The sequence below is a fragment of the Sphaerodactylus townsendi genome, linkage group LG15, assembly GCF_021028975.2.
Source record: "Sphaerodactylus townsendi isolate TG3544 linkage group LG15, MPM_Stown_v2.3, whole genome shotgun sequence".
Lineage (NCBI taxonomy): Eukaryota > Metazoa > Chordata > Lepidosauria > Squamata > Sphaerodactylidae > Sphaerodactylus > Sphaerodactylus townsendi.
The window spans coordinates 8922736-8934527 of NC_059439.1; the positions used below are offsets into that span (position 1 = coordinate 8922736).

The 11792-nt window shown below is 42.4% G+C and overlaps 1 protein-coding gene across 1 annotated transcript; it reads right to left on the reverse strand.

Annotated features, from left to right (window-relative positions):
* Positions 1-1505: 1505 nt before the first annotated feature.
* LOC125444694 (keratin, type I cytoskeletal 12-like) lies at positions 1506-8112 on the reverse strand. The gene is made up of 8 exons (XM_048517277.1): positions 7618-8112; positions 6540-6622; positions 5188-5344; positions 3429-3590; positions 3214-3339; positions 2605-2822; positions 2412-2464; positions 1506-2076 (listed from the first exon to the last, which is right to left on the reverse strand). Exons 1-8 carry the CDS (start codon positions 8071-8073, stop codon positions 1979-1981), a joined length of 1353 nt encoding a protein of 450 aa, XP_048373234.1. The 5' UTR covers positions 8074-8112; the 3' UTR covers positions 1506-1978.
* Between the last annotated feature and the right edge of the window lie 3680 nt (positions 8113-11792).

The following is an 11792-nucleotide window of genomic DNA, read 5'->3' on the forward strand; positions in this document are numbered from 1 at the left end:
AAGGCCATTCTTCCCCTACGGGCTTGATGCAGCTTTCAACAATTGTATCCCATATATGTCAATAAAATTAGTAAAGTGTGGGAGGGGGGAAATGGTCAGCTGGATGGACAATTGCTGCTGCCCTTGACCAAAGACCTGGCATAACAATTGTGTCTTTCAAGTCCTATGGAACTGTACTAGGTCCTGCTGGACAAGACTCTTTGGGGGTTTTACTGGGAGGGGTGGTCACACAGATGTGACAGTTCTAGATAGTTAAGGGCCGTGAAGATTAATACCAGATCTGGTACTCCACCTGGAGCCAATGCAGCTGGTGGAGCATCAGTTGAATATGTACCCACCTTCAGGAGCAGAGCAAGGGGAAACTGCTCCCAGAGTGAGTGTGCCCTGTGCTCCTGCCATGACACCGCCTGCCCCGGAATGCCACGCCATGCCCCCACTGCAGCGCATGCCTGGGGCATTGCCCCACCCCCACCCCATTGGTGCTACACTACTGCCCACCTTGGAGTCCTGGTTCTGACGAGCAGCTGCATTTTGCACTTTCCAGAGCAGTCTCAAGGGTTGCCCTGCAGAGATTGAGTTATGCTAGTCTAGCCTCAATGACCATTGTATTGATCACTGTGGCTAGAGATACTGTTCCCAGCGCTGCTTTCTATCCCATCTTTCTCTTGGAGTTCAGTTTGGGTCATTCAACTTTACTCATCGAACCATTCCACTTCTAGAACAGGTAATTATTGCCTTATTCCCCCAACCCCCCCCCCAATCTGTTCCAGACCTTTATTCTCACCTCTTACTACATCCTAGGATTATGTGAATTCTCTCTCTGCTTTTATCATTTGTGTGCTTCTACATTTATTTTTTTCATTTTCATAAATAAAACTTATTAAACTTTACTCCAGATTCCTTCAGATTTCTTGCGGAAACCCACCTCCATAAACTCTGGTGGAAAGGATCTCATATCAATTGTCCTTTCTTGCTATGCAAGGTCTGCCCTTGCTAATTTCCCCATTCTAAAAGGGGCTGACCTCAGCATTTTGGGTAACAACCAAACTGGAAGTCAGTTGCTGTATCATTCCTGCAGTCTTTTTTCTCAGGTGGGCAACATTCCTAGGGCCTTTTAGTTTCTATCAATGCAAAGACAATATTCATGACAACTGAGGGAGAGGGCAGAGGTCTTGGCCCATTGTTCCAGTGATTTGGCCTAATTTGACCTACCAGCCAACATGCAGTTCAATTCCTGCTGTAAGCAATGAAGCCTGACCTTATTAAACATGGTAAGAGATTAGTCATTGGTTTCTCTGGGACTTAAGAACACTGTGATAATGACTGCATTGGAGTGTGGTAGAAATGACCCAGCCACAAAGAAAACTTCCCTGTAAATGTATCTTCTGTGATTATGATTGTGAAGCTTCAAGTCCTGCATTTGATGTTAAACTTATACAGTGTCTGCATGCAATGCACTTCATATCGTGTTTATGAAAAACAAATGGTAAAATGAATGCTTAAAATTAGAGGAAAGGATATTTATTTAAATGTTTTGCAGATAACAATTTCTGCACCAAATGTGGATTTGGGGTGTTTAGGTATGGGACAGTATGAATATATATATATATATATATTAAATTACATCATCAGAATAGCTTGTAGTAAAAATCTGTTAATTTATACTTGAGTGAGCCAAGAAAATTCCATACTTAGAATAGCAAAGTATGCTACTTCATGCTTTCAAAAAAGCTTTCAGAAAAAGTCTTTGAACATGGTATTTAGCATAGAAACCTAAAGTGTTGTACATTTCCTTAAAAAAATACTTGTATGATTAAATGACTGGTTAAATAATATACTATATAAGCTGAAATAGAATTATTTAATGAGAGAAGAAATTTCAAATGTGATCTTGGTTCTATAATATTTTATGTAGGAGAGAAAATAAGTGAATCCAGTCATTACTTGGAATTCAAATAATGAACAACTGGCTATTTTCTTATAACTTTTCTTCAATTTCCTTAATTTGGGATGACACCACTTTGCCGTCCACCACCTCCTCAACAATTGTCTTGATCTTTCTGGTTTTGGTTGGATCTAAACAGGAAGAAAAAGAAGGTTCACAAAAATTACTCTCTTCCTTACAGATATACTCTAAATATTTTGTTCGTTTCCTAGAACATTAAAAAGTATAGCATAGAAGTATGTGAATTAATCCAATAAACACTGGGTGCTGTGTAGTTGTACACATGTCCACAATATATGCGGAGAAAGTGAAATGCAGATCAAAAAGAGGGATAATACAACAGCTGAAACGCTAAACCATGAAAATGTATAAATAAGACTAAACTCATGGATATTCCTATTAATTGGGCATTTCCTTGATGTTCTCTCATTCATCTATCTGGTCTGAAATCCCAGCATCTGCTTACCAGAAGTGGAATCCACTGACTTGGTACTTGCTCCAGAAGCACTTTCAAATGAGCTGCAAAGGAATAATAAAGCTGTTATGCCACACAAGATTGCTAGGAGGCATTTTATGATGAACACAGTCTTTCACAGAGAACTGATGTTACAATGGAGGTCATTCAATAATCATTTAAAATATTTGAGCGGTCCTCCTACCGAATCTCGCCGTCAAGTAGTCTACGGTAAGTCTCAATCTCCATTTCCAGTCGGGTCTTGATATCTAGGAGCTGCTGGTACTCAGAGTTTTGCCGTTCCATGTCTGCACGGACCTGGAAAAGCTGTGTTTCTAGATTTTCGATCTGAAGTTGCATTTGTGAGAGATGGCCACAATATCCTGCTTCTGTTTCTGCCAGGGTGTCTTCAAGAGATTTTTTCTTCATTGAGGAAGAAAGAGAAGTGGGGGGAGGGAGAGAGAGAGAGATGCATGACATGCATGACATTAAAACAAACTTAAGCATGCTAAATCACATAACTAGCTGTGAGGTAGTGGCAGATATGAGAACCCATTGTATCAAGGGATTAATAGCACATAAAAGCATGTTAATGATAACCAACAGCATGTTTTGGAGAGAGAGAGAGAGAGAGAGAGAGAGAGAGAGAGAGAGAGAGAGAGAGATTGATTTCTGGACAAAGCAATTGAGAAAAGAGAAGCATTCTCATTGGGACCTGCTGTGCCCTTGAAAGGTCATTTTGAATAGTGCCAAAATTCCCTGAAAGATATTCGATAATTTCCTCTTTCATTCAGAATTGAACTGGTAGCCATACCATAGCCAGTTGAGACTGCAGTTCTATTTCCAGGCTTTGTAGAGTACGTCTCAAGTCTGTGATCTCACTTTTTCCCGACTGAAGCTGTTCACTGTGTGAGGAAATTTCTCTTTTCAGCTCCCCGCTCTGAAAATATCAAAATAAGAGAGGTTTGGGGGGCAAAAAAATCCAGTTTTGATAATTCTGTTCAAGCAAATATTCTCTTTCTGACATACCTTTTCATTGAACCAGGCTTCGGCTTCTTTCCGATGCTGTTCAGCAACTGCCTCATACTGGACTCTCATCTCATCCAGAAGTTTGGTTAAGTCAATCCCTGGAGCAGCGTCCATTTCTACACTGACTTGACCAGTGGTATTGCTTTGGAAACCCTGAAGTTCCTTAAAAAACAAAAGAGCTGGGGTATTAATGGTCAAAAAAACCCAGCCTGATGCTATATGTAAAGAAATGGGTTAGAGAGCCTACTTGGATATGCATTCTTCAATATCCTATCATCCATACAGACCTGCCCAAGTGCTGAGGTTGGGGGGTGGGGTGCTCCTGGTGGCCCCATTGCCTTCTGAGACTGGGGTGGTGGTGGTTGGGACTGCCCAGAGGGCCTTCTGTGCATGTCTTATATGCTTAATGCAGTTTAAGGCCGTTTCTGCACGGCCTAACATCTGGAGGTGCACCAGCATAATTGACACCGGTCGAATCCCCACTTGAAATTTGCACGCAGATCCAAACCTGTTCGTTGTGAAACTGTGTCCTCTTCATCGGAGTTTCTCCCTCCCCACCGCAGTGAGCACACAGCAAACACACCCCGGTTGCAGAACTCTTAGCAATCCCCACTACCAGGCTAGCTCGCTTTGCCAGTCTCCCCTGATTGGCTGGCGTGCCTTGATGGGGTGTGCATCGCAGTGCTGTTTGGTTGCCCAAATTCTGCGTCACACTACAGGGCGGGAAACGAGTCAGGGTTTCAACCCTCATCCCTTTCCTCAGATCAGCGCTGAACCATGTTAATGGGGTCTATGCCACTTGCAACCAGGCCCTGCCGGAACGCAGATTAACGGGGAGAACGGGCGCCAGAAACGGAATCTGCCATGCAAGCAATGGGGAGGTCATCCCTCAAACCTGGTTAGTTTGTGTTCTGAAACCTGGCTAAGACAGTAGTGGGGATTTGACCACCAGCGCACCACCAGGGCTGTTCACACGGTGACCTGCAAATGGCCCCGGTGCCCCAGCGGCCCACAGGGCTGGGTTTGCATGGGCACGCTGCCACAGATTCCTCTTTCCTTGTCTCCCAGTCACCATCACACTGGAGAGGCCATGGGACATGCTTCCTTGGCCATGGTAACACCTTCAGGACCAGAGGCCAGAAGGAATGTCTCTTGGCTTCTCCAGAGCAATGTGGCTGGGGGACAAAGTGAGAGGGATCTGCACTGGTGCGGGGAAAATACCGTTTTCCACCTGATGCCGTTCGCTTGGCACCGAATGGAAGCCGGTGTTTTCCAAAAGTGAAAAACATGGGGGGGGGGATGCTGCCGTAGCTATGCGATCTCTCCCCCCAACAGCATTTTACTGGCCCCTCGCCAGTCTAAATAGGCCGTGCAGAAGCAGCCTTATAAATATTTTATTTAAGAAGTAGCATACTTAATTGAGGTAGGCTGTGTATATAAGCTGGAAAACTGACTGTTATATTTGGAGCATGATAGTTACTTCGTGACTGCACTCACAGTCCTCCAGAGCTTTACCAGAGCATAAGGATTCCTTCTATATACTGTTTATTTTATGGAACTTATCTTTCTATTCTGCTAAATCAAAAAACTGTTAAAAATCTGCTTGTTTTTCAACTTCTCTTTTTGTGTATATCCTCCCTATCTGAAGTACCAAAAGAACAAAGCATGGTGAGTTAATACAAATGGAACTTGAACACGTGAGGTTGTGACTTGGAAGAAAAAGAAAAGAAACACTAAAAGGAATTAAACAAAAGCTTACTTCTTCATGGTTCTTTCTGAGGTATGCCAGTTCCTCCTTCAGATTTTTGACTTGCATTTCCAAATCAGCCCTGGCCAAATTCAGTTCATCCAGAACCCTGCGCAGCCCATTGATGTCAGCTTCAACAGCCTGACGAAGAGAAAGTTCATTCTCAAATCTGAAAAGAGATCAGATATGTATCTTCCAACCAAAGCAAGGTTTCTCAACTAAAAATGCAGAGGTATATTTGGGGGGGAAAGCTTGTGCTGCATATCACATTATGTCCTTGTTATATCTGACCAGTAAAATAATTCCTAGATCAGGAGAAGCCATTCACCAATCACGTATAAACTGTACTTGTGGGTTTATCGGATTCTGACATCAATGTTTTGTTTGTCCTTGTGCTGTTTCTCTTTGAGATCTATGCCTATTTCTCCTTCTTCCCAGGTCTGTAACTTGGGGTTTCTTCTTTTGAATTCTGATCTTTCTTTTTATTTCTGCACTATTTCCAATTGTTAAAAACACTAAACTTTAATCTTTGATTTAATTTGTTACCACCAAGTCTACTTGATTATTTTAAAATAGTTAGATAAAATTACTGTAATGTTCTTTTATCTGGATTGGTGCTCATCTTTAACCTATTTTATCTATTTCAAATTCTGCAATTCATTTTTCATTCTTATTTTATGTGTATTTTCCTGTTCTTTCAGTTCCACAAGATTTCAATGTATATTTGTGTTGCTCTGCCTTTTTCTTATATTTCTATTCTCTTATTTCTTTATAATCATTCCCTTGCAGTGAGCATGATGCTAAATGTTGCAAGATACGAAACTGTTGACTTTTATGGGTTTGTCATTATTGTATTTTTTATGTTTTCCATATGTTGTAAGCCTCCTTAAGTTTCTGGAGGGAGAAAGGTGGCTAATAAATATTTTAATAACAATATGTATAAATATACTTATAGTTATAATTCTCAGGTCACTAAGTATCATGATTTGAAAACTGAGATTCAGCAACTATGGCACAAACCAGCTGAGGTCGTCCCAGTTGTAATTAGCACCCTGGGCGCCATTATAAAACCATTGGGCAGCACTTAAAAACATCTTCAAATCGACAAAATCAACATTTGTCAGATTTAGAAGGCAGCCCTGCTGCAATCTGCATGAATACTATGCCAATACACTACAACAGCCTAGGCCTCTGGGTGAGGCTCAAGTTGTAATGAAAGGCCAACAGCTGGCAGCTGTTAATAAAATAACTGGCAGCTGTTAATAAAATAAATAGCAATAAATAAATAGCAATAACAATAATAAATAAAATAAATCGCAATAACAATAATAATTTGGGAGCCTTCATGAAACAATTCTACTTACTTAAGTCTGAAATCCTCAGCTGCCAGCCTTGCATTATCGATTTGAAGGACTTTTCGGGCATTATCAATAATTTCACTCAGTATCTGGAAAATAGAAAGCTTATTTTAAAGCAGCACACAATTTGGAAAAATGCAAAAACGATTTGCATTATGACCTTATGCCCATTTACTGGGAAGTAAATTCTGCTTTGTTAATTTGGACCTATTTCCAAACAAGTGTACATACAAATGCAACATTATGCAGGGTAGGTTTTGACACTATAATTGTTTTGCAGTACAACTCTGTGTACTTACTCCAGTCTAAGCCAGTTTTTTTTTTAAAAAAACAGCAGAGTATAAAATGACGTAGTTAGACTATACCTGGAGCAGTGTGCATTAAAAGTAAAAAGCTTGCAATCTGTGAAAACATCCTTAATTCTGTTAGATCTTTGTTTGACACCTTTGTTTACTGAATTTTCCAGTCTGCCAATGCTACAATCCCATGGAGTAGTCTTGGTTATTGCCATTATAAGAAGTGGGAACCAAGTGAGAATGTAATACCTGATGTCCTGCCTTTACAGTATCAGATTACCCCTATGTATGTTGCTTGTATTTCCTTGAGGTAAGGTACCTAATGTAATTTTATAAAAGTGAGGTTTAGTGTCCACTGAAGAGTACCCACCCACGTTTCCCCCAAAACAAGACAGGGTCTTATATTAATTTTTGCTTCAAAAGATGCATTAGGGCTTATTTTCAGGGGATGTCTTATTTTTTTCCATGATTTTGTGCCTCCCCACATGACCAGATTGGCTGCGCTGGGGAATCTGTAACTAGGGATTTTTGGAGTAGGGCATATATTTCAAGCATCCTCCAAAAATCCCACAAAATGATGCTAGGGCTTATTTTTGGGGTAGGTCTTATTTTCGGGGAAACGGTATCTACACAGCTGTAACATAATACAGCAACAGACTACAAGTCACAGTATTGTTAAGCATAAATTATTTATTCATCTTTAAGGGCTGGTTTGATAATATTTCAACTGGGCGGTAATATGGAGAGTTCAGTTTGTAAAGAAATTCAGGGATCTCATAATGGCTTACCTTGTTCTGGAGATCTTCAATTATTGGATTGTATTTACTGTAATCTCTGCCAGCTGCTGAGCTGCCAACACCTGGTCCATTATTCTCATACCATTCATGGATTTTGCTTTCCAGCTCAGTATTGGCTTCCTCCAGAGAGTGCACCTTATCCAGGTAAGCAGCTAGGCGGTCATTCAGATTCTGCATGGTTTCCTTTTCAGTTCCTGATATGAGGTTGCCTTCACCTCCAGCACTAAAGACCCCACTGAAACCTGCCACTGACCCTCCACCATATCCACTGCCCAATCCTAATCCACTACTGCCGCCACTTCCAAAACTGAGGAGAGACCCCCCACCAAATCCTCCCCCCATGCTGCCTGAACTACTGGTGCTAGATAACCTAACAGAACCTCTGACAAGTCTGCTCCGGGAAGAGAACTGCCGGGGTCCAGTAGATGCTCGGATAGAAAGAGCCATGGTACACAAAGAGAACTTATCTCTAAACCTGGTACAGTGATGGGATGAAGCAGAGTAGCTTCACTGTAGGCTTTAACTTTATATATGAAACAAAAGGGAGTGTCTGGCTGGTGAAGTCCACGCCTCCTTGAGGCAATATGCTTTCATCTGTTGCCTGTTCAGTTAATCTCCTGACCAAGTGGGTTGATATATTCAACCCCCAAATTGTCCATTGGCATGGAAAATTCAGTGCCCTCTGGGTGTTTGTATTTCTAATGGGTGTATCGGGTGGAGATAAGCTTAGAAATAATCCATCTGCTGCAACTGAAGCTGGAAATACCTTGTGCTTTGCTAAATCCCCCCCCCCCCCCATGAATTAATTTTTAAAGACTTCGTTGCTTTGGTACACCCCAAACAAATTATAAACTTTTGTTTATCTCATCTTGTTTCTCCCATTATGAGTTTTTGGTCCTGTAAAACATAAACACTTCCTTTTTGTTTGCATGGTTTATACATTGCTGAATGCATAAATTATGAATATCCTGTCATTATGAGTGAACATGGGATAATATTCTATGCTTTGTTCAAAGTTATTTGTAAGTAGGAAAAAAATCCCATCAAAAAGTGTCTTCTCTTGTTGAATCTGGGCAGGCTCTGGCAAAACATTCTGTTCTTCCACAGATAAATGTGGTAGTTTTAATGGATGTTCACATATCTACATAAATACAAATGTATTGAAGCTGCATTGTACTGGGAATGCACTGCTCCGTGTTAATGGAAGACCACGTTCTGCCAAGCAGTCATGTTTGGGAACTGGAATGTTTTCGGCAAGAAGCTGAAAAAAGGGCAGTTAGTTCCATCTGCCCCAGGGGTTTTGTGTTGGTTTCCCAAACAACAGCTTCAGTGCTGAATGGCAGAACACTTGTGAAACTATCAGAATGTTCAAAATTATTTTCTTGATGTGTTGGCATGAGAGACATGCAACTCTAAGAAAAAAGTAAAAAATCCCACTGGATCTATCCAAGGTTTTCAGTGCCCAATGATCACCTTAAATCTTCCGCCATGTCTTTTATTCCAATGCCATCTTTTTATGCCTCAAGAAAGCTTTATTATCTGCAGGTGTGAGAGAAGATGCACAGCCTTTGGCCATTTCTGTAGCTTACTAAAATAAAGTTTGAGTTTTATTTGCCTTTTTTTGTGAATTGGGAAAAGCTGACCTGTCTAAGGCTCATTCCGCACACGCAAAATAATGCACTTTCAAGCTGCTTTCACAACTGTTTTTGCCATTCCGCACAGCTTCAAAGAGCCCTGAAAGCAGCTTGAAAGTGCATTATTCTGCGTGTGCGGAATGAGCCTAATAGAATTGTTGGGGCAAAACAAAAAAGATTGTAAAGCAATGTGATAACTTAATGATAAACAGTAGTTCAACAGTAGATCAAATGAATTAAGACATATGTCCGGGGGATTGTATCTGGTGATTGAGATGCATTCCTAACCCCTTGTAACTGCTACAAGATATATGTAACCAGCCTACTATATGTTATCACTACTATTCTGGGGCATTATTTCCTCGATCTTTGCTTTATGGCTTCACATGCTGGGTAGATAACTATGCTTTCCCCTGACACTTTAGTCTCATGGGAGACATGGTTTTTTCCCCTGTCCCATGGTGGTAGGATGCCGGGCGGTTTTATCTCTATCTATCACCAATCTTGGGGCACCTCAGTTCTGAACTAACTCTTTCTCACATTCCTTGGGAACAAGGAGGGGGATTAGCATTGAGATAAAACAGGTAGCAAAAGCCAGGTTCCCCAGAGCTGGCGTTGTCCAACTGGGTGCTCTGAGGCCTATTAATAAATGCTGCTGATCAACACTACAGAGTCAATTTATTGCTTCAAGGTTCAAGACCTAACAACGTACAAGGAACACTCAAGGGCCCTTTCCGCATGGGCGGAATATGGCGGCCTGGGGACAGCAAAAACGCTGTCCCCAGGCCGCCATTCGCACAGGGGGCGCAGCTGCAGCGCAGCCGCCCTCGCACCGCCCGACTGGCGCGAAGCCGGCGTTCCCAAACCACGCTTCCCCAGCGTGGTTTTCTGGGAACGCCAGCTTGGAGCCGCTGCCGTGCGAACGGCAGCGGCTTCCAAGCGCCTTTCCCCCCCCCACCAGGCGACTCACCAGTCCCCCGGCCCTCCGGCGCGTCGCCAAGGCCTGGGGACACGCCCCCTTTGCCCTGCGACCCTGGAGCGGCTGCGCAGGGCAGGGGGCATGTCCCCTGGCCTCGGCGACGTGCCGGAGGGCTGCAGGACTGGTGAGTTGCCTGGACGACGGTGTAGCTCTGGTCGTCCCAGCCGGTTCCGGGACCGTGGTGAAGGGGCCAAGATGAAGTTATTTCCTAATTTCCTAATTACATTCTTATTACACTCATTCTCCATGGACAACACAATGGTATGTATGGTTCTATTCTCTAGCTTATCCACACAACCCTGTGAGATAGGCTAGGCTGAGGAAGTGTTTGGCCCATCATTACCAGTGGTATTTTATTACAGAGTGGAGATTTGAATGTGGGTCCTAGGCCATTTATACACTTGTGGTCTGCCCTTCAGTGAGCCTACATGCCCCTTGTGTCAGATTTCTGGTTGTGCACATGTTTTCCCCCTCCCAAACTCACTGCTGCCCAATCAGAGAAGCCCCGAAGCTTGTGAAAGTAGGAAAAGTACTTTTCCCCTGCTCATGCAAGGAAAGTGAAGCAGAAGCAGTATACCTTTTGACTACTTTGGGTTTTCTGCTACTCCTTGCCTCCCCCATGCAGGAACAGTTCCACTCACTCCTCAACCAGCATTTCGGGGGGGGGGGGCGGGTTTGATATAAAATCAAGTGGCAGACACCCTCCTTACCCAAAACCAGGGGGCAGGCAAAATGGTAGCTGGACTCAGAGGAATCCATGGGCCACCTCCTCTCATGTAAATGAAGAAACACAAGGAGTCCCTACTGTGGAGCCAAGAACACTGGGTGAGTACTGCAGGCATAAAGGGTCCTAGACACAGAGTCCCCACTGGCTCTATACTACAATTACAAAGCACTGGTTAATCTGTATGTACATAATCCTAGCAGAAATATTTCATGTTAATATGCAGTCCTTGTGAAATCACTTTGACATTTGACAGGGCTTCTTATTTAGAACAATGTTTCAGAGAATAAATGTTAGGCCTTAATTATAAATACAGACTCCAGAGACCTTTAGATCTTTCTTTGATAAGCTATACAGCAAATAGATAACTTTTAAAAATGTGTATGTTGGCTTTTATCATCTTATTGAAGCTGTCATTTCGAGCTTATAACTTATAATGACTTCAAGCAGTAGTGCTATGGGTGTGTTTGCTTCAGTTTTTGGTTCAAGAAGCTCAACTGAAAGAATTCTCCTTTTTGGGTAAAGAATCAGATTGTGACTCACAGCTGTGAAACTATGGAGTGTTTTCTTTGGCTTGGTATGGACAAAGATTATCAAAGGGGAAAAAGGAGATTTGTGAAAGATGAGTGCATATTTGTGTGTTTGTTTAATCAAGAGGAAAGTCTGTACTTCCTCCTTTGGACACCTGGGTGTTGGCTGACGGGTTGTGCTATATGGGCATATTTGCTAACTGATAGGCAAAGTCTTATTTTTCCTATCAAATAGAACAGGAGTCCCCAATGTTAAATGTTTAAGTGGGTGGGGCCATGTAGAACTTTTTGCATTGTTG

Excerpts from the sequence above, each read along its gene's own strand:
- LOC125444694 (XM_048517277.1), bottom strand. The coding sequence starts at position 8,073 with ATGGCTCTTTCTATCCGAGCATCTACTGGACCCCGGCAGTTCTCTTCC. Across the intron at positions 2,465-2,604 it reads CTACTTGACGGCGAGATTCG|CTCATTTGAAAGTGCTTCTG; the intron begins GTAGGAGGACCG and ends ATTCCTTTGCAG. Across the intron at positions 2,077-2,411 it reads GTCAGTGGATTCCACTTCTG|ATCCAACCAAAACCAGAAAG; the intron begins GTAAGCAGATGC and ends CTTCCTGTTTAG.